Here is a 27526-nt window from a genome sequence, read left to right on the forward strand (position 1 = left end):
TCTTCTTTCCTTTCTGTTAGATGACCCACAGTAGAAAATGAAACATTGGGTGGAGTTGGCTGATGCTAAGTTTCCACTCGGTAGTCTCAATCCTTCTCCCTTCTCCCATTTTCAGGGACCAATGGTTAAGAAACATAGGAAGGCCACACTTTTTGGTCCATCTAGCCCTACATAGAGGGATGCAGGTGGCGCTGCTCTGGTTCACCAGAAGCAGCTTAGTCATGCTGGCCACATGACACAGAAGCTGTCTGTGGACAAACGCCGGCTTCCTCGGCCTATAGAGCGAGATGAGCGCGCAATCCCAGAGTCATCCACGACTCGACCTAATGGTCAGGGGTACCTTTACCTTTACCTAGCCCTACATAGTCTATTCTGGCTAGCAGAAGCTCTCCATGCTTTCAGGCACAGACCAGATAAAGCCCACCTATAACCCCAGCACCAGGGCTTTTTTTCAATCAGAACTCACCGAAACTCAGTTCCGGCACCAACCAGGTGGGTGCCGTTGTTCTAAGAGAACAAGGAAGGTGTTCATGGTTAGTTCCAGCACCTCTTTTTCTGGAAAGTAGCACAGCCTAGCACACGAGCTTGTCTGGTTAACAAACCCAGGACATCTTGCACCCAAAGCAAGGATTGTGTCCTTCAACATATCTTGCAGGTAAGATATTGTCACAGTTAGAGACCGGGAAGGAATTAGAGCTAAGAGCAATGTATCACTTTATTTGTTGTCATGGCAAAGATAAATTACTGAGGTGCTTGACCATTAGGAAAAGGCACATTGTTTTGGCGTTACTGATATGATTCCACTCATACCTAGCTGCCTAGTTGGCTCCATGAATGAGTGAAGGGGGTGCATGTATATCTTTGAATGTCAACTGTTGCTGGTTCATCAGTGATCATAAACATGTCACTTTCTTGTTGCATCTTCTGAAGCATTGCACAAAGCCGTTGAGAAAACTTCCATTGACTTTCCCATCAGTCCTTTATGGAGCCGACTCTTTAGGATATGGATTTATCATTTACTATTGGGCAATACCCCTATAGGCCCTCAGTGAAAAATTGAGGAAATCCATCTACTGTATTTATTCCAACTTAGCAAGACTGATTGTGTATGCAAAACACAACTGGAAGCAAAGGAGGAGGAGGGGGAGGAACAGGGGTCAACAACAGGTATGCTCACCAGTACCTCTTTTGAGGCCTGCCTTAGGTCTCAATAAATATCCCCTCAGAAATCCATATTGCATGAGAGGCTGCTAGTTATTCCTGCTTAGTTCCTGTTTGCGGTGGTCCATCATTTCCTACACTAAATGTCACCCTTAAACATGCCCACATTTAATTTGTTGTCAGGACTGGACACCCACACTCCCATCTGTTCTGAGCGGAGAGGTGAAAAGAGCTTCTCTCCAAAAGTGAGTGCAAAAGTATAGGTGCCTTTCCGTCACATTTTGTGATTCCATCTCTTTTCCTGCTCTTTCAGACGTCGCAACCAGTGCCAGATTTACGTATAAGTTAAACAAGCTATAGCTGAGGGCCCCACTCTCTTGGGGGCCCCCAAAAAAATTAAAGGAAAAAAAATTGAATGGACATTTCCAAATTATGAGATAAAAAACAAATAAAATAAAACCTACATACAGTTAGAGCTTAATAATTATTTCACTATTAATATACTTCTTCTTAATTCTATTCCAGTTCAACAATTACTTTGATAAAATCCATATTTTGTTATGTGCAAATGGCTTTAGATACCTATTAGGTCCATAAATTACAATATAGCATATATCCAAAACAGCCACAATTTGTTGTTGACAAAGGGCAGCTGGACATATAAAGGGCCCTATCACCTTCAGTAGCTTAGGGCCTCATCAAACCTAAATCCAGCCCCGGTGGCAGCCACTTTGTGTTGTACCATGCCCCCAAGGCAGCCATTTTGTGGGTGGTGCCCACGGCACTTCCTCAACAATCACAGGTGTGCCCACCGAATACAAAAAGGTTGGTGCCCCTCACTTTGCCAAGTCATAAGAATGGTTCCTCTAGAGCAGTACAATAAATCCAGATTGGTGTAAGCTTTCAAGAATATCAGGCAGAGTCTTTGCGAGCCCCAGCTGCTTCCTCCTCCTCCTCTCCTCCATCTAAACACAAATAAATTAATGGAACAGAGCAATGTTGTCCTTGATTAATGTTTTATTTCAAAATGTTACTGGAGTATCTTCATTCCTATTTTATGCCTATGCTCAGAAGTTGGCCAGCTGGAAGCAAAGTGTGTCGAAATTGTGGGCAAATCCTTCTCGGACTGTTTGCACAAGAAGATGGTAAGAATACAGAAACACAATGAGCTTCCTTATACCAAGTCAAACCACAGGTCACTCTTGCTCAGTATAGCCTACTCTGACGGGAGCATTCCCAGTCGTACCTGCATATGCCAGGGATTAAACCTGTGGACTTCTGTACAAGAACATAAGAAGAGCCCGCTGGATCAGACCAGTGGCCCGTCTAGTCCAGTGGCCAATCATATGCCATGGGGAAGCATGCAAGAAGGATCTGAGCGCTATATGCAACAACAGTGGCAAGAGTATTCTTGGCTCAGAAATGGAAGCAAGAAGAAATACCGATGAAAGAAGAATGGCAGATAAAATGAACGGACTACGCAGAATTGGATAAAATGACAGGAAGGATTCGAAACCTGCGGGACTAGAGATTTACAGATGATTGAAAGAAATATATGAATTATTTGAAGAGCAACTGAAATTAACAAATTACGCTAGTAGGACTACAAGAAGTTTTGTAAGGAGAAATATATGAAATATTGCAAAGAAGAGAAAGAAAAGAGATATTAGTTATGAGATTTAAAAGTAATAGTGAAAATAAGAAATGTAAATTAAGTGAATTTTCAGATGTGATTGATGGAAGTCAAAAAATTGTATAAGATGTAAAAGTATGTTTAATTATTGTTGAAAATGATATGTTGAAAAACTAATATATATATATGAGAAGGATCTGAGCACAACAACACTCTTCTCTCCAGAACTTCCAGGCCACCAGTATTCAGTAGAATACTGCCTCTGATAATTGAGGTAGAACACATTCATCAGGGTTAGTAGCCTAGCCGCTGTGAGCCTTATCCTCCAATGCATGTGTTCCTCCACTGAGCCATGTTGACAAAAACAGTCCAAGCTCTCATATCTGATTTTCAGATCAAAGGTGAAGTGCTAGTTTAAAAGCACAGCAGAGGCAAGGAGTGGTATGATCTGCCTAGGCAAGGTGTGCTAGCTCAGGACAGTGACTGTCTTTGTAGTTGAAGACTCCAGCCCAGATCAAGGAGCAGAATTTAGACACAAGCAGAGCTTGAGGAGGGAAACAGAGCTAGGTGAGAATTAAGGAGGACAGCAAGTGGAATTGTTGTGGTGCTCTGTGATTGTGGTGCTCTGTGATTGTCCAGGCACTGTACCAATATGGTGTTTCAAGAACCGCTAAACTGCATTACCACTAAAATGCAGATTGGTATGTGTGAAAACATGGAAAAATAGTATTGAGGCAAACCCCTGATTTCACTCTATGAATTTGGATTTCATGTATGAAACTGAATTTTCAAAGTGATTGGACTCGACTGTCTTCCTTTGAGACCTGGCAAAGGAATCACCACAAAAACTGGATTCAAATTTTTGCAAGTCAGTCTTTTCAAATTATGTGCTTATTTGAGTTGCTGAATCTTGCAGGCATCCAGTTGGAACTGGGGTGAGTAAAGAGTTTCGTGCATCAGAGCTTGCAGTTCACTGTTCTGCCAGTGTATATATGTGGTAGCATAGAGTTAAGTTTTCAAATTCGATGCTAGACTATCCCATTCCAGCCTGACAACCTAAAACAAGGAAGATCCAGCTGTCAGAGTGGCCAGCCTGACTTAACATACAGGCATACAGACCCCACCTGGAAGTGGAAAGGTTGATTTATTTCTGCTTTGGAGTTATTTTGCTGGAAGAAAGTTGTTTGGGCTTTATGGGGGACACAATGGCAGAGGAGAGACCAGAAGATGCAGCCAAAGGGCTAGTCCTAAGGCAGGATCCTTTGCATATCAAAAGCTGACAAGCACCCCAGCCATTAGCTGGGTTTTAAAATGAGGCATATTCATAGCTGATAGGCTGTTAGCCATGCTAGTTCAATAGAACCATCACATTCAGTATACTTCTCAAAGTACCAGATTTTAGAGGCAGGTGACAGCAGATGACTGGTGCCTACGTGTCTTTCTTGTCAGAGGTCCCCAAAGGTATCTGTCTGACTGGTGATAAGGGTGGATGCAGGTGGCGCTGTGGGTTAAACCACAGAGCCTAGGACTTGCCAATCAGAAGGCCGGCGGTTCAAATCCCTGTGACGGGGTGAGCTCCCGATGCTCGGTCCCTGCTCCTGCCAACCTAGCAGTTTGAAAGCACGTCAAAGTGCAAGTAGATAAATAGGTACCACTCCGGCGGGAAGGTAAACGGTGTTTCTGTGTGCTGCTCTGGTTCGCCAGAAGCGGCTTAGTCATGCTGGTCACATGACCCGGAAGCTCCCTCGGCCAATAAAGCGAGATGAGTGCTGCAACCCCAGAGTCGGTCACGAATGGACCTAATGGTCAGGGGTCCCTTTACCTTTAGGTAGACTTTACAGAAGAGCTCTTCTTATTCTCATCTCTCACTTGGCTTTCTACTGATTCTCCTGGCAGAAGACACAAGAGAAGGTGGTTCCATCTATAACATTAATCCATTGAGTTGCAGGGAAACTTCTCTCTCTCTCTCTCTCTCTCTCTCTCTCACACACACACACACACACACACACACACACAGACACACAAATGCTGTCTGAGCACGTGCTGGAACATTCAACATCCCTGCGTAAAGAAGGTCCACTTTGCGTCTTCATCTTTTCTTTCTGTAAATAAAGTTGCATGTTTGCCTTGATCCATACATAAATACAACAGGGATGTGTGTGTAGCGGGAGGGTGCGTACCTGCGTGCCTCTTGTGGAAACCCAGAGCCGGTCTGAAGGCGGGGAATATTGGGGGGGGGGTTGCCTCCTCAGTTCCCATCCTCTGCTACCCACCGACCGCTAGGCAATGCTCCACGAGGTTTCCATTTTCTGGGGGTGGGGTGGGGGGGAACCTGCAGCAGCAGGACACATCTCTATATACAGGATCCCTGCTGTGGAAAAGGCTTGGGGAGGGGGCGTGTTAGAAAGCACGATCACGTCACCGGCTTTGAAGAGAAGATCAGAATTTGGTGCAAAAAAGAGAAAGGAAAAAAAAAGGAACAAAGGGGCTGTTTTGGATCCAATCTATAAATTGCATTTCGTTCTACCCCGCGTCCCCAGCTCCCAAGTCCCCCCTCCCCCGAAAATGAAGCGCGGACCTGTCTCTCCCCTTTTGCTCCAGCCTGGCTGTGATGGAGAGATGGAGGCTGCCGTGGAAAGAGGGAGGGAGGGAGGGAAGGAAGGAGGGAGCGGCTACTGTCCACGATGCTGCAGAGAGGACGGCTCCTCCCTCCTCTTGCAGACAGACAGCAACCAGGCGGTCACGTGGGCCCCCGCCAGCCCTCCTTTTCGCTTGCCTCTCCTCCCCGGTTCTGCGAGATAGAGAGAAGCCGGAGCCTGACGCTGCTGAAAAGGCAACGGACGGCACTTTTTTTTTTTAAGACCCCCCTCCCTTTCTACCCCCTGCTTCGTCTCTTTCTCTCTCTCCCCCCCCCCCACCCCCGCCGATCCTGCCTTATTCAGCGGAGGGAGAGGAGGGAAGGGAGGAAGGAAGAAGAGAAGGAAAGGGAGAGAGAGAGAAAAAGAGAGAGAAAAGGAACCTAAGGGAAATTCTCTTTGGCCAACACATGCCTCGAGAGCCGTCCTTGCGAGCGGAAAGGAACAGCCGTGCAGGTAAATAGCTGGCTTGGGGAGGGGACAGGTGGCGGCGGCGGCGGCAGCGGAGGAGATCGGGGAGGCTGCGGGCGTTAAGGACCCGGGTTAGGGACGCTCTGGTCCGTCGAGGAGGCAGGAGAAGGCGCGAGAAGGCGCCCCTGCTTGGCGTGCGGCGTTTTCCTCAATTTTTTTGGGGGGAAGGAAAAGGTAGACGATCTCGGCGCGATGGTGGCTGGTTAGGAAGTTGAAAGGCTGCCGGTGGTGATTTATTCGCGATCGGGGGTGGGGTAGGGGGGGGGAGAGAAAGGGAGGGAGGGGAGGCAGGTCTCGCTGGCGTTTTGGAGACTCGCGGATGGGGGGGAGAGGGGAGGGTGGGAATCGATCCTCTTCTTGCATGTCTCTCTCCTTACCCCCACTTTACCCCCCCCCCAGCCACCTTCCTTCCTCCCAGCACACCTACGTTGGAAGGAGATGGGGCAATGGGAATAAGGAGCGTTTCGGGGAGCGGGTGGGAAGCTGGCAAGGTGGTTTGACGAAAGGTTGGCATTTTGGGACGTTTTTGATGGAGATCCGTTCGAGAGAGCTTGGGGGGTGTTCTCCCTATCGCCTCCCCTTTGCCTACCTAATGGGTTAGAAGAAACTGCTCTTAGCCTTGTTGGTGCCTTATTTTGGATTTTATCCGTATGTATATATCTATATATGTATCTGCAGCCTTCCTTGGTAGAGGAAAAAAGGAAGATAATCTCGTGTTTTCCCCCTTTAGTAGCCAAAGAAAGGATTCGATGCTAGGAAATAAGTAGGTAGGGATATACGAAAATGGGGGAGGGGGCGCTAAGTAACCATAAATAAATACAAATAATGGTGGTGTTAAGGATTTCGCTTTTGAACTAAAGCGCTGCTCTCTTTGGCTGCAGCAAAGGTTGTTTTTGTGTGTCCCCCCAACACCTCCACCCCGAGCTCCCCGTTTTTTCATTTATTTGAGTCTACCATTCGTGTGCTCTCCAGGTCTTTCCCGCACCCGGAGAAAATCCTATGGACACTTATAACAGCAGGACGCTGCCAAGACTGTATGTGCCAAAATGACCTGCTATTTATTAAGGATTTATTGTCGTATCAGTCTCCCTTGCTTTAAGTCTCCTTCCCTTCTTCACTCCCCCCCCCCCGCTCCTCCGCCCTTGTTTTAATAGCTCAGTTGGGGCACCTGTGACCAAAACGTGATTTTAATTTTAAAAAACCCCGATCAGGTATTATTTTTTTTTCCTTAGAGGAGGGCGTTGCATTTATTGATGAGCGGTGCAACACTGTATCCCCACCTTATTAAACGGAGGGGGGAAAGGACAAAAAGGTTTTAATCTCTCTCTCTCTTTCTTTATATATTTAAAAGGTCTGAGAGCCCACTTTAAAAGCATGCCTGTTAAATCAGCAGTCCATCTTCCATTATATATATATATCTGCTTCACTTGTTTTGCAAATGACTAGACAGTCGGTGCTGTTTATCATTGTATCAGCCATAATAAATAAGCAAGTGGCTATTTATTTATTTTTTATTTGCTGCTGTTTTGGCAATATATATATATATATATATATATATATATATATATATATATATACACACACATGCATGAGGAGGAGGGCAGCACAGAGAGAGAGGGGTGGGAGGGGGAGAGAGGGAGAGAAGAAGGAAAAGGGGCTGGCCATCAATTTCATCTAAGAAGGATGTTGAAGAGGGATCTCCTTAGCTCAATGTCTCTCTCCTGCTGACACTTGTGGGGACCACTCTGCTCTTCACTCCTGGCTCTTAGGTCTATTTTGTGTGTTCAGACAAGCACATACAGCCTTGTCCAATCTTCCAGCAACGCAGCTGGTCACTTTTTCCTCCCCACTGGCACAGCTCCTACCCTTCCTGTATGTGTGGTTAATCCAGCAATAGCCTTTCCTCTTGAGATGGACAGACATGATTCCCCCCTCCCAAAAAATTACTAATATTAACCACATAACCTCACAACCACAGACCAGAGGAGACTCCTTTCTGAGAGCATTTTAACTCTTAAATCATACAGACAATTACCTATCCATAGCTACAGCTCGCCCATCTCCCGTCCCCTTTTGGATTTGCACCTTCACCACCCCTGCCAATAGCCGTTCTCTAAAGATTATATGAAATGCAGACAAGAAACAAAAACTCTCCTCCAAGCCACAGACTGAATGGCTGTGGCTCCAGGAACTTTTGGAAAACATAATATCTCTGGGAGATTTCCATTCCCTCTGTATGCATATCGTATATGCCACTGGGCGCACAGATGATCAACTTCTCACAGTGGACTCAGCAACAGCCCCACCCCACCCCACTTTACACACATAGTTGCTCTCTTCAGGTGTTCACCTTTCATCTCCAAACCTGTAGACACAGAAATGCAAATCCACAAGCACACACACACACACACACACTTTCCTCATCACTTGCAGCAAATGCATTTCAGTCTTAGTAAGGCACAGGGAGACCCCCACCCCCCAAAAAAATTAAAAATCCCCTTCTGTTTCTTACACTTGCAGTAACCCCTTGTGTTCACCCATCACAATGGCGGCTGCAATAAGTTGCACATTTAATGACGACACACCGTCGCCGTGTGTACACCATTCCTCTCTCACATGCACTTTATCACCTCTGCAGTTTACCCACCCAACAACACAACACACTTTCCACATACTCCTTGGGGGTGCTCATTCTCCCCCTCCCAATGCCAGTTCCTGCTCACTCATGCCTCGCTATCATGACACCTCATGTCGTAGATATGATCACACCCTCGGTTGCCTCCTCACTTTATTTTTTTTATTTTTTTGCACAGTCAACTCCTTATCCAAACGCCTCTTATGATGCTCACTGCTGTGGATGGAAGTCTCTCTCTCTCTCTCTCTCTCCATACAGAGCCTCTTTTCACTAATGGGAGTGAGGCAGACAATCAGTTCCTTCCGCAGTTCTTTGTAACACCCGAAATCGATGCATTCTCTCCCCTTACTCTGCCACACAAAACCCCCACAGCCCTTCCATGCGATTCTTTCTCTCTCTCCCTGGCACACACCTGCATCTGTACAAATGAACCCCTTCCTGCAGCTTTGCTCTGCAATTCTGTTTTCCCCCCACCTCCCATCGCAACCGTGAAACATTGGGTCAAGTAAAAAAATCCCTCCAGCTCCTACACAGGTTATCCTCCTTCAAATTCATTAGCTCTCATTCAAGAAGCTATTTCCTGTAATTAATGAACTATCCCACCCCCACCTCGCATCCCAACACAGATACATATTCATTGCCTGCCCCCCTTTCCTTTAGCATTTTTCACTGAGCACACCCACATTTCCAGGAAGGGTTTACAGGCAGAGCGCACGGTTTGCATGCGGGTTTGGATTCTTGGCGTCTCCGGTTCCAAGGATCTCTGGTTAGCTGGGCCCATTGAGAACTCCTTCTGGTCAGAGGATGGGCCCTACCTAACATGCAAAGGACGAGAGCCCCTTTTATTTTGCGAGGAGGGCCACAGCTCAGGGGCAGAGCACATGCTTTGCATGCATAAAACACAACAACAACACCCAGGCTCCAGGCTCGGCGTGTGTCGCATCCAGCGCACACCCACACTCTTGGGGTGCGAGCCAGAGCGCACATGTGTGCATGTGTGTGTTTTGCGCGCGGAAGGTCTCCGCTTGCGGGTCGGAGCCTTGCAGTTAAAAAGCGTCTCGTGAAGCAGAGCTGAGAAAGCGATGCGCGGGACCTTGGAGAGCTCCGGCCAATCAGAGGCACCAGCCGCGCGCGGAGACAGATGCTTTCTGCTCTGGCGATTCTCCTTCGTTCCCCCAGACCTGCTGGACGAGGAACCCCGTCCACCCTCTCGCATCACGCATCCTTTTCCCCCGGCCGCAGGCTCGAGAGATCCCCACCCCTTTCCCCGGGATACTTTCGACCAAAGGCAGGCGCGCGCCACCGCTCTCCAAAACACACACACACACCGCGAAGCGCACGGAGACGCACGACGCTTCCTTTCCCCTCCTTCCTTCTCTTTCCCCGGGGGGAAGGCGGGTGCGCCGCCGGCGCCTGGGCTGTGGAGAGCCAAGGGGAGCCGGGCTCCTTTCCCGCACCTGCCTTCAGCCAAGGCGCCGAGATTGCCAAGGCACCGAGCCTGGCGCGCGCGCTGCCGGGCAAGAGGAAGGCGGAGCGAGGCGGGGCGGAGCTGCTTGCTGCCTCCGCCGCTGCTGCGTGTGGGAGCGCCAGAAGGAGGCTGAGGGAGGACGAAGGAGCCGGCGGACGCTCAATGCGGTGCCATAAATTGTGGCGCCTCTTTCCCAGCCAGCCCTCCGGACAGCGGGGAGAGACACCTGGCTGGCCGGGGCAGCTGGCGGCGCTTGCCGCCTCAGAGCCTCTCTCCAGGTGGGGAAGGGCCTGCTGGCTGCGTCTTCCGTCGAAGTCTCGGCGGGGTTGGCTCTTGCCTCAGGAGGTGAAGAGAGGCTTTTGCTGCTGCTGTTCTGGCCGTGCTCGGCTATTGCCCAGAGGGTCCAAACAAACGCGCGCAAGGCCGTCTGCGCCTGCGTGGAAAAAGACCCTCAGTCTCGGGCCCAAGAAATTTCCCTCAAGTTGAGCAGCGCTGACCAAACCACCAGCAGCCCCAACACAACAACCCACAACCGTTAAAGCGCTTCCCCTTTCCTTATTTATGAGGGACAGTCCATATTATCCGTCATAAACCTTGATCCTTGCCCCCTATTCCGCCCATTTTTGTTTTTGCCTTGGAGGATGCCTTGCTCACAGAGTAGACCCAAGACAATTTGCCGCCTGAGGCATATGGCACAGTGGTCCCCATCTTCCTGCTTAAAGAAGCTGGCTGGACTGGCACCACCTAAGAAGCTGGTGACTGGGAAGCATCCCTCACAACACCTGAGGGCTGCAGGTTGCAGGTGAGGTGGAGGGAGGTGGTGTGGTACAAGCAGCCCTGTCAGCCCCACAAAAGGGGGTACTAAAGGAGCGGTGGTGGTGGATAATAGAAGGGGAAAAGGGAGCTTTATTTATTTCTGAAGGAATAGTGGTGGGGGTCAAGCACCTCCCATAAATTGCAGTATCCCCTACCCCCAATGGTAGGGCTGGCCCTGCATCCTAGCATTTTGCTAGCATGAGGTACTCATGTTTGCATTCTTCAGAGTTCCACCTACCTCTGTGCACACTTCAGACCCAGTATCAAAAGTGGACTGTGCAATGATGCACCTCTTCTCTAGTTCACATGCATATAATTATTAACTATAATTATCAACGAGTACTGATAGTAAGCATGCAGCGTGCAACATGTCATTTTGCCCATGGTTGCATTGTCAGACACCACATTTTGGGTCTCATTCAGTGGAGGATAGGCTAAAGCAGACTGTAGCTGATAGCAAGGAGCCTTTGACAAATGGGCAATGCTGGAGGTCACTGACTAGGGTCACTGAGTTAGAATTGGGATGTTAGAAGCACGCTCCTGTTTTCACCTGTGAAATGTTGGAAGGTATGGCCATATTTAGTGGGTTCCTGAATGCATATGGGAACAGCACCCTAAATGCATTCTAATTTAATTGAACAGTTTCATTTCTACCACACAGCTTCACATCCTCATGCACTGCCCACATCCCTTCATACAGGAATACCTTATTGAGAGGGGCATTTCAGTCCCAACAAGACACTTCTTTCCCTCTCCTCAAATAGAGCTCACTCTCAGAAATTATACAATGAAGTCCTATTCTTGATTTGTGTAGCTGTTGCCAAGTGGTCCCATTACTCATACAGGGAGGTATAAGCTGAGGTATAAGTGATAAAGAACATTATTTTCATGGAGAAAGTTCCAGATTCATTCAGTCTCCCATTAGGATGAGGAAAAAGTAATCTGAAACACTGGAAAGTGAGTTCCAGTCAGTGGTACAATACTCACTTTACAATGGTCTGACCTTGTGAAAACCACATTATTATGTTCTTAAACATGTTCTTTGGATGAAGGGCAGTATATAGATTTAATTATTATTAATAATAATAATAATAATAATAATAATAATAATTACATAGTGCTACTGCTATCCGTTTCCTCTTCTGTTCCTTTGAAATTTCAAAGTATTAAAATGTGCAAAGCAAAAATTGAAAAGCAAAAATTAAAAACAAACAGAAACATGTCCTGAGAAATTACAGAATGTTGGCTCCCTCCATCTTGAACTTACAAGGCATTAAACTGCGTCAAGCACCTTGGCAACTGATTGAAATTATTTATATTTGCTAAACCACTGCACTGTTCATTCCAACATTTTCTGGAATACGAAACTGTACCAACAATTGCAAGATATTGCTTCCTACCAATCACTGCACAATATCAAGCTATTCCCCTTCTCCTCAGCTTCCCACAACATTGGAATGCTCCTGGTTACTGTGCAATAGAATGCAAATTAGGGATGGCAGTGGGTGAAATTTGCTCAAGGCACATCAAGAAAGAAAATGACATTTGATAGTCTAGGGAAGGTTGTGCTCTGGTGTTACTTCTACTTTGAGGCCTTTTTTGAGGGGGGGGGGTGTTTCTATTGCATGTGCCTGAGTTCTGCTGGATGACAGCTTGTGCTACTGAAGTGGGACACAGATTTACGATAGAAAAGCTATCAATAAATATGTATTATTCATTAAGTTAAATATACAACTGGGAGAGTTCAAGGCAGTGGTGGGGGAGATGTATTTCTTAAAACATGCAAACTGCTTTAGCCACACCACACACAAACAGTCGCACGCACACACAAATTAATTCCAAGATGAGATTGGCTACCTCTACTTTATCCTAAAGTAGAGGTAGCCAATGTGTTCCCCTTCAGGTGTTCCTGGACCACAATTCCCATCAGCCTCAGCCATCATGACAAATAGCCTGGGATATTGAGAGCTGGGGTCTAGAAGGCGCCACTGTTGGCTATCCCTGGTCCTAAAAGAGTAATAGCAGAAGATGGCTGAACTGTGTTCTGTATGATACAGCAATCTAGCTGTATCATACAGCTTCTCCCCCCTTTGCAATAATGTAAAATTTCAACAGCTAAAAGATTCCAAGAAATATTATAGACATAACAAACACAATCCTACTTCTAGCAAGGAATGCAACAACTATGGTAATTCACCGTCTGTTCGGCCTTGTTGTGATCTTGTCCCATTTTCATGAATTTAAGAACACTGGGGGGAAATAAGCAGGTTCACAGCATGCAATAACATCACTGAATGGAGGATAGCAGGCGTAGGTTTATTTCTGTAATGAATTATGTTTGAAGATGCCCAAATGGCAGTAAACACAAGTAACACATTTAAATGCCCCTTTCTGCCATAACAAGCTCTGTACATGAAAGAGGCTTTTCCAATGATTTTTCCAGTCCAAAACATTACTGCTGCAAACAGACTTGGGCATTTAAAACAGTGACTAATGGAGTTAACTTGAATGGAATTCATCACAAGAAACTCCCCCCCCCCCAAGCATAGGGCATAAAGCATGACGCTTTAGCTTGATTGTAGCAAGGGAGCCTGCACTTGCCTCTGGTTACATTTAAATCTGTGGTTACCCTCACCCTTTTTACAGGCTCGTTTTACTTTTCATTCGTGGTTTTGAAATGTACTTGTCTTTTGTTTTATATCTTCACAGATGGTTTTTTTATTTTGAAAAGAGCACAGCGCAAAACCCCCCAACGATCAAACACCAGGATCTTCATAGTTTGGGCCTTGCTCAAGGAAAACAAAACCCCAAAACAATACAGGAGCTGTGAAGCTTTGCATTTCAAGTAGCTTCTGAGCTTCATGACAGTGTCTGGATTTCAGCTCCATTGGGAATCTCCTCCTGATCTGTTGCATGGCGAGCAGACCATGATCTGATGAGAGGATCAGCCTTGAGAAGACTGGATTGTAATCCGGCAATTGCTTGCAGTGAAAGGTGAGGGAGAATCCTGGGGAAATACAGCTATCGGGTAACATGACTTCTACACGCGCTTGGATACTGATTCCTCCATGTGTGCTGGGATATTGATCGAGTCTCAGTGGGCCTGTGGATCTTTGGAGAAGGTTATCTGGGTGGCTTGTTGGCCTTCTCCTCTCTGAACATCACCCCATCTCCTTTCCAACTGGGTGACATGGGTGTTTGATGGTTAAAATTTCTGCTGACTCATCCATCCTTAGACATCTCCTTCGAAAGCCAAGCAGATGACCGAATAGAATCTACCAGTGCCTTTTATTTCTAAAGTCATTTTTTTACAGCCCCGTCAAAGTTGCACATTTGCTTGTGCTTGAAAATATTCTCTTTCATTCATTTTGCTTTTTGCTTTTGCTTTTTCTTCTTCTTTTTTTTTGAAGGGAGGAGGGATTTACATATTGGGTGCGCCTCCCCTGAGCCTCTCCTACTGGGAGAGGCAACTCCATTATTCCTCCCCAGAACATTAGGAAAGCAAGAGTTAACTTATCTAGTGTGAGGGGTTCCTGGAAAGATTTTACCCTGTCTGCTTCAACCCCCCCACCACCACTCCCCCCTCCTCTCCCCCCTCTCCCCCACCCCACCCCACGAAGAATGGGGCCTGTGCTCCTCAGGCGTGGAGGTTGCCTCCTATTATGGATGGCCCTTCTCCTGGGATGCTGGGCCGAGCTTGGCAGCAGCCTGGAATTCCCAGGAGCAGAGGGCCAGTGGACTCGTTTCCCTAAATGGAATGCCTGCTGCGAGAGTGAAATGAGCTTCAACATGAAGACCCGCAGTTCCAGTGGCCTGGTCCTTTACTTTGACGACGAGGGCTTCTGTGACTTCTTGGAGTTAATCCTGACGCAAGGCGGGAGGCTCCAGCTCAGCTTCTCCATCTTCTGTGCCGAACCCGCCATCTTGCTCTCCGACATGGCTGTTAACGACAACCTGTGGCACACCGTGGTTGTCCGCCGCAATTTTAAGAACACGACGCTACTAATCGACCAGACTGAGGCTAAGTGGGTGGAAGTGAAATCCAAGCGACGGGACATGACTGTCTTCAGCGGCCTCTTTCTGGGAGGGTTGCCTCCTGAGCTGCGTTCAGCTACTCTAAAAGTAACACTCTCCTCGGTGAAGGACCGGGAGCCCTTCAAGGGATGGATAACAGATGTAAGGGTCAACTACACACAGTCCTCGCCTGTGGAGAGTCAAGAAGTGCGGCTGGATGACGAACAGAGCCACCTGTGCGCCAGGGATGACGTTTGCCTCAATGGAGGCGTCTGCTCTGTGCTCAATGACCAGGCTGTGTGTGATTGCTCCCAAACTGGCTTCCGCGGGAAGGACTGCAGCGAAGGTAAGAACATGTTTTCACCTTTGCCCTGCCAGCCTCTCCCTCAATGACAGGGAAGGTCAGGAGTTGGAGACTGCATGGCTTTTCCTCTGTATGAGTGAATCTCGCAGCTGTGCTTTTCCCTCAACCATCTCATACCTTGGACCTTCGGTTAAATATTCCAGCCCTTCTTCCTCCATCCCTTTGAACAATTATTGTCGCCATATGTTTTGCAACTTGTAAGACAAAATTGAAGATGAGGTGGTGGGTGGTGGTGGGAAAGTCGCCATTTTGGGAACAGGAAGGTTGTGGGCAGTGAGCAATGTGGTGAGCAGAACTTGATCGCATGGAAGGGAATGTGGAGAATTAGGCTTAGAAAAGGAAAGATGGGGAATGGGTAACTTGAAATTATCCTTGATGGGATTTCTCCCATGAGGAAACGGGCTTTCAAATTCATCCACAACTCCAGTCAGCTGAAGTACTTGATTTTAAACCTGTTTAGTCCCAATGAGATTAAATAACTCCAAAAGCAAGTATTTGGCCTTAACAGATTTGTGGATTTGGCTGCTCCTAGTTTGATCATTGTATGAAAGCGTGGGAGGAGAGGTGATGGGATTTATTCATTGTATGAGGATAATGGAGAAATTGTGTTTGTTCTTCCTCTTTGGAGGTAGGTTTATTAATATCATCAGATTGCTTGAAGCCATATCAATGATTTATTTGTGCAGCTCTTTAATGGACAAGGAGTATGAATTGCAGTGGATTTATAATTTCATACCAGAATAAATGTCATTTTGCAATAATGGACTTAGCCAATTCATATGTCTGTCATATGAAGGCTATATGCAGCTGTAGAATTATTTTGACTGGAATATTTCCAGAGGTCAGTATTCAGAACTAGAACTCAGAAGACGGTGAAAGCAAAAGGGACTTGCTTGTATTCTTCCCCCTTTTTCTTTTTCTTTTAAAAAACAAACAAACCACAACAAACCTGCAAACTGAATCCTCATGGTGAGCGCCCATCCCTTTTGGTAACATGGATTAATTAATTGCGGTTTCATCTGGTCCTTATTTATTTTTAAAAATAAATAATATTTGCATTTCTAATTTTTTGCAGATGTTTTTCTGAAATGGATAGGAAATATTTTTGTTGCATTTGCTGGACATGGAGTGACAGTCAAAGCTGTTATAAATGATAGCATATGAGGAGATAGAATACATGTTTCTGTACACATATAAAAATTAAAGGAAACAATCTTCCTATGGAACGTAGAAATGATTCCAAACTGACAAAGACCAGATGAAGGTGCTTGTTGAGTAGCTATATGTCTATAATGACTGAGTAATTTGCCTTTATCACTTTTAATCAAGTTTCACTGGCTGTAGAAAAGAGACATAATTTGTGGGTGTGCTTTTTATTATGTAAACTTCCTTCCTTTGCTGTCCAGTTCTTAGATTTTCAGTCATTTCACATCCTATTAATTTGTCAGCTTTTTATCTTTCATCTTCTCTGTTGTTAGTGCTGAACATTCAAGCCTTTTTTATTACATATATTCACAAATGCTGTTGAAACTGTAATAGATCAAATAATATATATGCTATAAGATCATTGGCTCTTGAGGAAATGCCTTTGTATTGGTGTTATTTGCAAATACTTGGTTTTAATGCAGTATGTGGTCTTAAAGGAGGGCTTAGATGTGTTTAGATGTCCCTGTTTCAGTACACTGACCTAATTCACAATGGTAACTGATTGATAGATTGAGGTTGCAATCCTATGGCAATGACCTGGGAGCAAGTCCCATTAAAACAATTGGAGATTGTTTTTGAGAAGACATGTAGAGGGCTGCATGTGAATCCAGTTAATAGCAGAAATTACAAATGTTGAAATTGTCTGAAACACTATCCATGTTATGAAAACAAGCTAACGAATAAGTTTTTAAGAAACATTGATACAGAAGCAGAAGAACATTAAGAACCAAAAGAAAGGGATGGAAGTATGTCACAACTCCATATTAGAAAGATGAAACAATTGCACCTCCATTAAAATTAAACTCTGATGTTGATGCTAGATGCATGTAAATCTCATAAACTATTTCAAAAAAAGTGCAATTAACACTTTCAAGTGGAGGAAGGATGAGTGTTTTTTTGATCTAGCCAGCTATTAAGATTAACAGACCTATTCCGTCTACATTTATTCATATCAGTGGGATTTACTCCCAGGTAAGTGTGTGGTGCAGCCTCAGAGGCTCATCACAAGTCTTTAATTACGGCAGTGGCAAGGACTCTTTATCCCAGTTAGAACATCACAGTGTATGCTGATTGCAGGGGAAAATACACTGCTTGCGATGTGCAATATTGCAGCTGATTAAAAAGAAATTCAGACAAAAGACAAGATTCCCAGCCAGTCACAGAGAGCTGTTACTCTCTGAGCCCTTGCATCCTATTTGTTAATGAAAACCATATCAAATAAGGTTGATTGCATAACAGCAATGGGTAGCTCTTTGTATTGATTAATCAAAGGTTTGAATTACTCTGTGATTAGGTTACATTCTTGTGACTAATTAGGGGAAGCAAAAATAAAATAGGAAGGGGACATGTGCAACCTGTTCCCCTCATTAGGCTTAAGACTCACAGCAGCTCTTGCCTATAGCGGTTGTTTCTTCCTCGCCCTTAGTGGCTCTGAGTCTTTGTAGACTTAAAAACTGTCAGTGGGGTTTCTTCAGTGGTTGAGAAAACACACCAACTGAATATGGTGTTCTGTTTACTTAGTGGTGTGTTTTGGATTATTGTATGACGGAGGAGTCGTTCACCACCACCATTATTTATAGAAGTGCCTAAAATATACCGGGCACTGTTGTACGTGCATAAAAGTTAATCAGAAGACTTTCTGGTCGTTAAACTTCATGGGGTTTTATGATATGCCTGTGTTTCTTGCATAGTCTTGCTTTATAAAGTGGAATAGCATAAGGGGAAGAGGATTTGTTAATGAGTTTTCTTTTCACGCCTTAGGTGCTGCTCATTACTGTGCAGATAACTGAGCAGGTTTTTTTTTTAAGCAAACATAGCCTGCTATAAATACTGAGTTTACTGTAGCAATATGGGGCGCTGCTACTTTCACGGACCCAACTATTTATATCAGATTCCATAGCTGTTCTTTAATATGTTATTGGTATTCCTATTAGTGATAATATACTTTTAATGGCGCTTCCTGAATGTTCACATGCATTGTCTCGTACAAAAAGCATTGCAAGGTAGGTCAGTATTATTTATGTACTGAGACCAGTTCAATTTATTTGTTTTAAAGCATGGGTTATAACAGGGCAGGAGAATGACCGGCCAGTCCTCCTCTTCATGTTTACTCAGATAACTGAGCAGGTTTTTTTTTAAGCAAACATAGCCTGCTATAAATACTGAGTTTACTGTAGCAATATGGGGCGCTGCTACTTTCACGGACCCAACTATTTATATCAGATTCCATAGCTGTTCTTTAATATGTTATTGGTATTCCTATTAGTGATAATATACTTTTAATGGCGCTTCCTGAATGTTCACATGCATTGTCTCGTACAAAAAGCATTGCAAGGTAGGTCAGTATTATTTATGTACTGAGACCAGTTCAATTTATTTGTTTTAAAGCATGGGTTATAACAGGGCAGGAGAATGACCGGCCAGTCCTCCTCTTCATGTTTACTCAGAAGGATGCATCGCTGAGATTAATGGAGCTTATTTGCAAATCAGCATACATAGAATTGCAGCCTGATTGTACACAAGGAACAGAACAGAAAAGCTGACTAACATTAAGAAAAGTTGTCACACAATATATAATTTTAGATTATAGTCCCTATAAAAGGAAACCTGCATTCCGTTTGCAAAATCAGTTTTTTCTTGCCACCTCTGCAATTGTACTCACTTTATATGTAATGTACTTGTATTAGTTGTTTGACAGAAAACATGATTTGGCAAAGTCATACTGATATCTTGTTCCATGAAACAAGGTCAGATTAAAGAAAAAGAACAGGAATAGAATGGGAAATGTAATAGACAATGGATTTAGGAAGCATACATGCCTTACATTTAAATCATGTGACTTCCCCCAAAGAATCCTGGGAGCTGTAGTTTACCTCTCAGAGAAGTTCTGTGGTACCTCGGGTTAAGAACTTAATTCATTCTGGAGGTCCGTTCTTAACCTGAAACTGTTCTTAACCTGAAGCACCACTTTAGCTAATGGGGCTTCCTGCTGCTGCTGCCGCGCCACCCCCATACGATTTCTATTCTCATCCTGAAGCAAAGTTCTTAACCTGAGGTACCACTGCACAAATCCCAGTATCCCGAACAGAGTATAGTTTCTAGGATTATTTGTAGGAAGTCAGTTGTTTTAACTGTATGGTGTGCACACAGTCCTAGGTCTATTTGTGCACTACAAATGTCATGCCTCTATACATAATGAGATTTTTAGTTATCTGCCTTGGACTGTACTAGGAATGGGTTAGAACAAAATTTCTCTGTGTGTATGTGTGTGTGGATATATATGGGATGTGGATGGCACTGTGGGTTAAACCACAGAGCCTAGGACTTGCCGATCAGAAGGTCGGCAGTTCGAATCCCTGCGACAGGGTGAGCTCCCGTTGCTCGGTCCCTGCTCCTGCCAACCTAGCAGTTCAAAAGCACGTCAAAGTGCAAGTAGATAAATAGGTACCACTCTGGCGGGAAGGTAAACAGCGTTTCCACGCGCTGCTCTGGTTCGCCAGAAGCGGCTTAGTCATGTTGGCCACATGACCTGGAAGCAGTACGCCGGCTCCCTCAGCCAATAAAGCGAGATGAGCACCGCAGCCCCAGAGTTGGCCACGACTGGACCTAATGGTCAGGGGTCCCTTTACCATATATATATATATATATATATATATATATATATATATATGCTTTCGTAGATTTTCACGGGTACAGGAATGCAGGTTTTGGTGTCCTCGGGTGTCTTCCCGTGTAAAAGTTGGGGTGTCTAGGCGACGTTTCGACGAGGTCTCACTCGTCATCTTCAGGCTGGTGCTTTCGGCTTCTTGTTACTGGAACAGAGCAGGATCTCAGTGTTTGAGTTCCTATAAATACTGTTGAGGGGGTGTGGTGTATAGCCTCCAATGTTCTGGGCAGAGAGGAAGTTCCCAGGCTAGTGTGCCTTTTCTTCTTTTGTTCCTTAATTACTTGAGGGATATCTTGAGTGATTTCTTGAGTGATATCCTGAGTACCACTTATATATATATAATTTCCCCATGATTTACAGCCCCTCAGATCACAGGAATTACTTTCTGATCACATGTCATGAGCTGGGGGGGGGGGAATGCAATCAAGAGGGAAATAAAAACTTCTGAAGAATCGGCATATCATGCTGCCTAACCACATTTCTTATTCTACTTTTAATTAATAGTTTAGCAGCTTTTTCTATTGACTGTTCTCAGTAATAACAAAGGGAACACATCCTCTTCTAGGAGATCTGAACATTTAATAATAATAATAATATAATAATAATGATAATAAATTTAAAATTTATATCCCACTCATCTTGCTGGGTTTCCCCAGCCACTCTGGGTAGCTTACAACATATATAAAAACACAACAAAGCATCAGAAATAAAAAAAACCCAAAATATCCTATACAAGCCACAAACAAACCAATGAATCAATAGAAACCAATAATAATAACAATAACAATAATAAACAGTTTACAGTTATACCCAAATTAAAATAACCACAACCCCAACTAAACATTTAACCAACATCAACCCTACAAAAACTAAACAGAGGAACCAAAATTAGAACCATTTAAAATATTTTAGCTAGTTGCCCCAACCCAAGAATTGTTCTGGCAATGTCCCTCTGGCCTCCCAGGAGTGTCTTTTAGGAAGGACACAAAGTGACTTCAAATCAGTGGGAAGGTAAGTACAGCTATGCATCCATGAATACAAGGGAATAATACAAAAATGAAATTAAAACAACAGCAACAATGTAATTTTCTTTTAAAAAATGTACTGTGTATTTTGGGTCTATGGACCGCAATAAAGTTGTGTGTGTGTTTGTGTGTGTGTAAATAATAATAATAATAATAAATACAGTGCCATGCATTCCAAATTCTAGCATAGTAGGATGGTGGATTTTTACTGTGGCTATGTTATGTTATTGCTAACATAAAAAATAAGTGAGTGCCAATTCAAAACAAATTTATTTGATTTTTTTTTAATACCATGAAGAAATATCATTTTGAGCCACTATTTTCATTTAACATACCAAGTATTTCTGAGAGAGAACGGCTGTCCAAAAATATACTTCACTGGCAATCTATAGAGTCACCCCATCCTTCATAATTTATGTCCGTTATTAATAATATATTTATGATTTCCAGCAATAAAAGGGTTGACTTAAACCTCTAGCCTCAAAGGGGATCCTGGACTGCTCAATATTGCTGATGGAAGGGCAAAAGATAGATGCCTGCCTAAGGATAGCCAGTGCATTTATGATTGGTCTTGGTGGATAGCTCAGTGAAAAACGATCAGTAGGAAAAGGGTCTAAAATAAACCTTCCCAGTATGCTGTTGCATCTTTGAAATAATATATACAGCAGAGATGGATATAATAAAGATGGAAAAGGTGTAAAAGCAATCCAAATTTAACAATCAGCAGTGTGGGGCACTCTCTTTTCTTGTTGTGTTTTTTGCTACATTATAAAAGGAAATTGTAATTTGAGGGCCCGATCCCCGCTTGGTGGAACAAAGACACGTGGACACAGTGTATAAGGTTAATGGGCAAGAAAAGGCCACAACTTTATTGATTACAGCATGTGAGAAGGTATTGGCTTAGGCATTGGACCACGGAAGATTTGACTCCACCCTCTCAGAGAGGGGTGAGTCTGAAGAGGGGTTAAGCACCGGTCGGGGGAGCCTGTTGATGCTAATACAACTATATGCTCTCCCCTGATGTCACCGGGGGTCGTGCCATGGCCCCCCGCTACACAGGCATCGGACAGGATCCACGACCGCCGGATTCCTTTAACAGAATACCCAAAATTGAAGGGGTAGGCAATGGCCACACCTTGCCCTTCCACGCACCAACAACACATTCCAATGCCTAACCTCCTAAAAGGAAATACTGGTTTGTGACATGATAGAGATTTGTAAAATAAAGTAGAGAAAGTAGTTTTGCTCTTTCTCTCACAGTACCAGAACTTGGGTTCCTCCAGCAAAGCTGATTGACAGGAGATTCAGGACAGAAAAAAGGAAGTCTATCTTCACACAGTGCATATAATTCATTTAGAGAATTCACTAGTTTATATGGCTTTAAAAGGGGGATTAGACAGATTCATGGAGAACAAGTATATCAGTGGCTAGTCATTCAGTCCTGAATGTAACAGAAATTATGACAAAATTATTCTTGAGTGGATTCAAATGAACATTGCTTCAGAAAAAGTGCAAGAACAGTAAAATCAGAACAGATTGTCAGATAATTTTAATAAAGAATCCAGTGTGAAATGTAGCAATATCTACCAAGGTTATTTATTAAAAGCTGTAAGTGAAAATATTCAAATAACTGTGTAATTGATAATGCTGTAAAGTATGGCAATATTGAAATATTCTGTGAAATGCAGAAGACTTACAACTCCATTGAGATTTTTTAGTTCTTTTTTATTTTACTGAGCCCATATTCATAGAGATTGGGTATAATTGTCTTTATGAACACCCCCCCTTCCTTCTTGAAACAGAAAACAATTGCTAATAATTCCTAGTATTACCCTTATGTAAAATTCACCTTTAAAAAATCTTGTTGCTCTTACTAATGTGACACCATTTGTTTTAAATGTGGGTATAAAGACAAAAGAATAATGGGGGGAAAGTCTTAATATGTTTCAACCATTTACGTTTTCCATCATGATATAGAACAATATTTTTTATAATATTGTTTTGCAGGGAGTGTAGCTTTTTAAATAATGCCAGGAACACCCTGCACCAGTGGGTTGAGCTTGAGGAGCCTGTTTGATTAAATGACCTGGAGGCTATCCATGCACCAGACTAGTTATTAAGCTCTGAATTCACCTGAGTGAGTCAAATCAACCCTAGTTACTGTACAACTGCTTCCTGTAACAGGCAGTAGACTGAAGAAGTAGCCCTTGTGGCCTTGGTTCCAGGTATTATGGTTATAAAAATGCATTTAATAACAAAACAAAAAACTCTACCCTTTATCTTTTGGCATAGTGATTAATCAACAGTAGTTTTTACATATGCAGAGGATGGTTGGGTTGTGAACATGATCCATGTGGGATGCACATTCACAACTTGCAGCATCCACAACCTGTGTCTGCGCATCTGCGCACGCGCGGGTTCTGATTCAGCACTTCTGCGCATGCGCAAAGCACAATTTAGCACTTTTGAGCATGTGTGACTGCCGAAACCCGGAAGTAACCTGTTCCAGTACTTCCAGGTTTTGGCAGTCCGTAACCCCCAAAAAACGCATCTTGAAGCGTCTGTAACCCGAGGTATGACTGTAGTTACACTTGGCTGTATGGAGTTTTACATTTCTTTAAAAGCCCAATAATGTTACACTTGCCATATTATGCCTCTGCAATACAGATAGGCCCATAACCTTTATAGGTCGTTTTATACCTGGGATATTTCTCACAACATAAAATAGACTAAACCTTAAGAAGCCACCATACACAGAGCCAAACCATTGTTTCCTGTTGATTTCTCAGACTGGCAGTCGCTCCCCAAAGGTCTTCAGCAGAGGTCTTCTTGCTTTCTATAGCTGTTTGACAGGAGACACCAGGGGCTGAATCCAGGATTTCCGCCCCACCCCAAATCATAGTTCTTCTAATACTGATCTGGTGGCGAGTGCCAAAAGAAATGGAGACGAAACATGGCAATTGAGAAACAAGAGGGAGATGTCAGTGTGTTTTACCAAAGTATGAAAAGAAAAACCCCAAAGAACCTCCCAACTTTTTTAAAAAGTAAGGGGGCGTAAGAAAGTCAGACAATCAACCATTAAGGACTGGGCGTGCTCATTTTCCATGGGATGTTGTGCTTCAGTTGGAAAGCAAAAAGCAAAATGAAGCAAAACTGAGCTACACACACTGATAAATGCTAAATGATGCTGATGCCAGCTGTAAGAAGGTAAAGGGACCCCTGACCATTAAGTCCAGTCGTGACCGACTCTGGGGTTGCGGTGCTCATCTCGCTTTATTGGCCGAGGGAGCCAGCGTACAGCTTCCGGGTCATGTGGCCAGCATGACTAAGCTGCTTCTGGCGAACCAGAGCAGGGCACGGAAATGCCATTTACCTTCCCACCAGAGTGGTACCTATTTATCTACTTGCACTTGATGTGCTTTCAAAATGCTAGGTTGGCAGGAGCAGGGACCGAGCAACAGGAGCTCACCCCGTCGCAGGGATTCAAACCGTTGACCTTCTGATTGGCAAGTCCTAGGCTCTGTGGTTTAACCCACAGCGCCACCTGCATCCCTGATGCCAGCTGTAGACAATAGCTTACTTCAGGCTAAGTGAGCTCTTCAAACATCGTGGACTGCAGGATACAAAAATATTGAGAACAGCACAATTTCAGAATCAGTATTGTTGGAGCCACTCTCTCTGGACTTTTGGACTTCAAGCCATGTATGGGGAAAAGTTAGCAAAGATGAAAAATCTCCCCAGAATGGAAAGGAGCTATTTTAGCATCTCCTGGACCCATAACTTTTTATGAACATTACCGGGAAGAACGACGTCTATGTATTATAAGCCTTAATAATTTAGGAGATTTTGTGGAGGACTAGGTAAAAATATCTTCAGTATTCATTCCAAAAGCATGTGGACATAAGTGGGGGTGTTGCAGAACCAGACATTATCTGCTGTTCCAAAGAGTGCTGATTCAATGAAGACGGAACCTTAGAAAAATCACCAAATTAAACTTTAGGCTGAAATAGGGATTTTCAGAACAGTTTGTTTCTAAGTTTCTCAGTTTTAATGGATCCATCAGCACCACACACGTGAACAGGCAAAACCGTCACTTCAGCACTAAACAGATTTTCCTCCCAGCCAGGTGTCATTGATGAGTCCTGCCTTTCAGTGCTGTCATTGCTGCATATCTCATCTATATACTAGTTGTTGTTGTTGTTTAGTCGTTTAGTTGTGTCAGACACTTCATGACCCCATGGACCAGAGCACGCCAGGCACTCCTGTCTTCCACTGCCTCCCGCAGCTTGGTCAAACTCATGCTGGTAGCTTTGACTATACAGTGGTACCTCGGGTTGAGTACTTAATTCGTTCCGGAGGTCTGTACTTAACCTGAAGCTGTTCTTAACCTGAAGCACCACTTTAGCTAATGGGGCCTCCTGCTGCTGCCGTGCCACCGGAGCAAGATTTCTGTTCTCATCCTGAAGCAAAGTTCTTAACCTGAAGCACTATTTCTGGGTTAGCGGAGTCTGTAACCTGAAGCGTATGTAACCTGAAGCGTATGTAACCCGAGGTATCACTGTATACTAGTACTGTTGGCCATATTCATGGTGCTGAAGAAGGGCTTTTTAAAATCAAAGACACTCCACTTTTCCTATGGCTAGGGTGGATGTCATAGATAGCTAAATGTTATTAGGAACATGGGATGCGGGTGGCACTGTGGTCTAAACCACTGAGCCTCTTGGGCTTGTTGATTGGAAGGTCGGCGGTTCGAATCCCCATGACGGAGTGAGCTCCCATTGCTTTGTCCCAGTTCCTGCCAACCTAGCAGTTCGAAAGCATAGCCATGCAAGTAGATAAATAGGTACCACTGGGGCGGGAAGGTCAACTGTGTTTCCGTGCACTCTGGCACTTGTCACAGTCTTCTGTGTGCCAGTAGCAGTTTAGTCATGCTAGCCACATGATCCAGAAAGCTGTCTGTAGACAAACGCCAGCTCCCTTGACCTGAAAGTGAGATGAGCGCTGAAACCCCATAGTCGCCTTTGACTGGACTTAACTGTCCAGGGGTCCTTTACCTTTTACCATTTATTAGGAACATGTAGGCTCAAATTTGTCAACTCACTTTCAGCTCACGGCTGTTGTGTAAACTCCCCCATCCCACTTAAAGGTTTTATGTTAGGAAGTAGAAAATCACTGGATAGCATAGTGCCAGGGATGTAATTACAGCAAAGGGAGCAAGCTGCCTGGCAGAATCTAGAATTTATGTTGGGTTTTCAAATAATCTCCTTTTTTTTTTACTTTAAATGGCAGCCTCTGAAATGTATCTTAATATTAAGCCCTGAGGCAGGGAACCAGCATGTATTATGAATATATCTGTGAATGTGATATTTTAAAGTTATAATTTCCCCTCTGAATTCAAGACCTAAGGGATTGAAAGAGCTGGACATTTCAGTATGGACCCTCAAGTTTTCAGAGGAGCAGGACTGAAACTTGAAAATGTTTAGGATCATTTTAAGCCAGTTCTGTTTAATGTTCTCTGAGATACATAGTTATGACACTGTTGGGGAATATGCATGGCAATGTGGATAAACTCAGTACAGTGGTACCTTGCAAGACGAATGCCTCGCAAGACGAAAAACACGCAAGATGAAAGGGTTTTTCGTTTTTTGAGTTGCTTCGCAAGACGATTTTCCCTATGGGCTTGCTTTGCAAGACGAAAACGTCTTGCGAGTTTGTTTCCTTTTTTCTTAAAACCGCTTGAAGAGGTACAGTTGCGACTGACCGTGCTTCACAAGACGAAAAACCGCGCAAGACGAAAAGACTTGCGGAACGAATTAATTTCGTCTTGCGAGGCACCACTATACCTCAGGTTAAGTACTTAATTCGTTCCAGAGGTCCATACTTAACCTGAAACTGTTCTTAACCTGAAGCACCACTTTAGCTAATGGGGCCTCCCACTGCTGCCACACTGCCGGAGTATGATTTCTGTTCTCATCCTGAAGCAAAGTTCTTAACCTGAAGCACTATTTCTGGGTTAGCGGCATCTGTAACCTGAAGCGTATGTAAACTGAGGTACCACTGGACTAGCAACTGGAGGAAGAAACACATTTGATTTTTATTAGTCCTTGCTAGCAGCCTTAGGCAGGCAGAATTGTTCATTTTGTAGAATAACTCTAATGATCCCGGGGCTAAAATAAAGGCTTGTAGAAAATTTAAGATTTGCTGGGTGTCAAATTCTTGTTGAAGAGATTGCAATTTAATAGTGATACATTTCCCACATTATGCCCAGGCCCACCCCTAGGATAAAGAGTGCCGTGAATAAAAAAGGAGAAGTAGATTTTGGGATCATCACCAGTAGCCTAATTTATTTTGTAATATTTATAGACCTTTTCTCAAAAATTAATTTACAAAGCAGTGCATTTGGAATAATAATAATTATAGTTAAGGCACA

The 27526-nt window shown here is 44.1% G+C and overlaps 1 protein-coding gene across 29 annotated transcripts in view; it reads left to right on the top strand.

Moving 5' to 3' along the window:
• The first annotated feature begins 5575 nt into the window (after positions 1–5575).
• NRXN1 (neurexin 1) overlaps positions 5576–27526 on the top strand; it is a 981700-nt gene continuing 959749 nt past the window's right edge. For 28 of the 29 annotated variants that reach the window (XM_081903670.1, XM_081903681.1, XM_081903676.1 and 25 more), the window contains exons 1-2: positions 5576–5886; positions 13530–15180. In XM_081903670.1, the coding sequence (XP_081759796.1) occupies positions 14442–15180 (739 nt within the window). In that variant the 5' untranslated portion in view covers positions 5576–5886; positions 13530–14441. The remainder of the gene's footprint in view (positions 5887–13529; positions 15181–27526) is intronic. The other variant, XM_081903689.1, reaches the window with a different exon arrangement.

The sequence above is a fragment of the Podarcis melisellensis genome (assembly GCF_964234715.1).
Source record: "Podarcis melisellensis genome assembly, chromosome: 3".
Lineage (NCBI taxonomy): Eukaryota > Metazoa > Chordata > Lepidosauria > Squamata > Lacertidae > Podarcis > Podarcis melisellensis.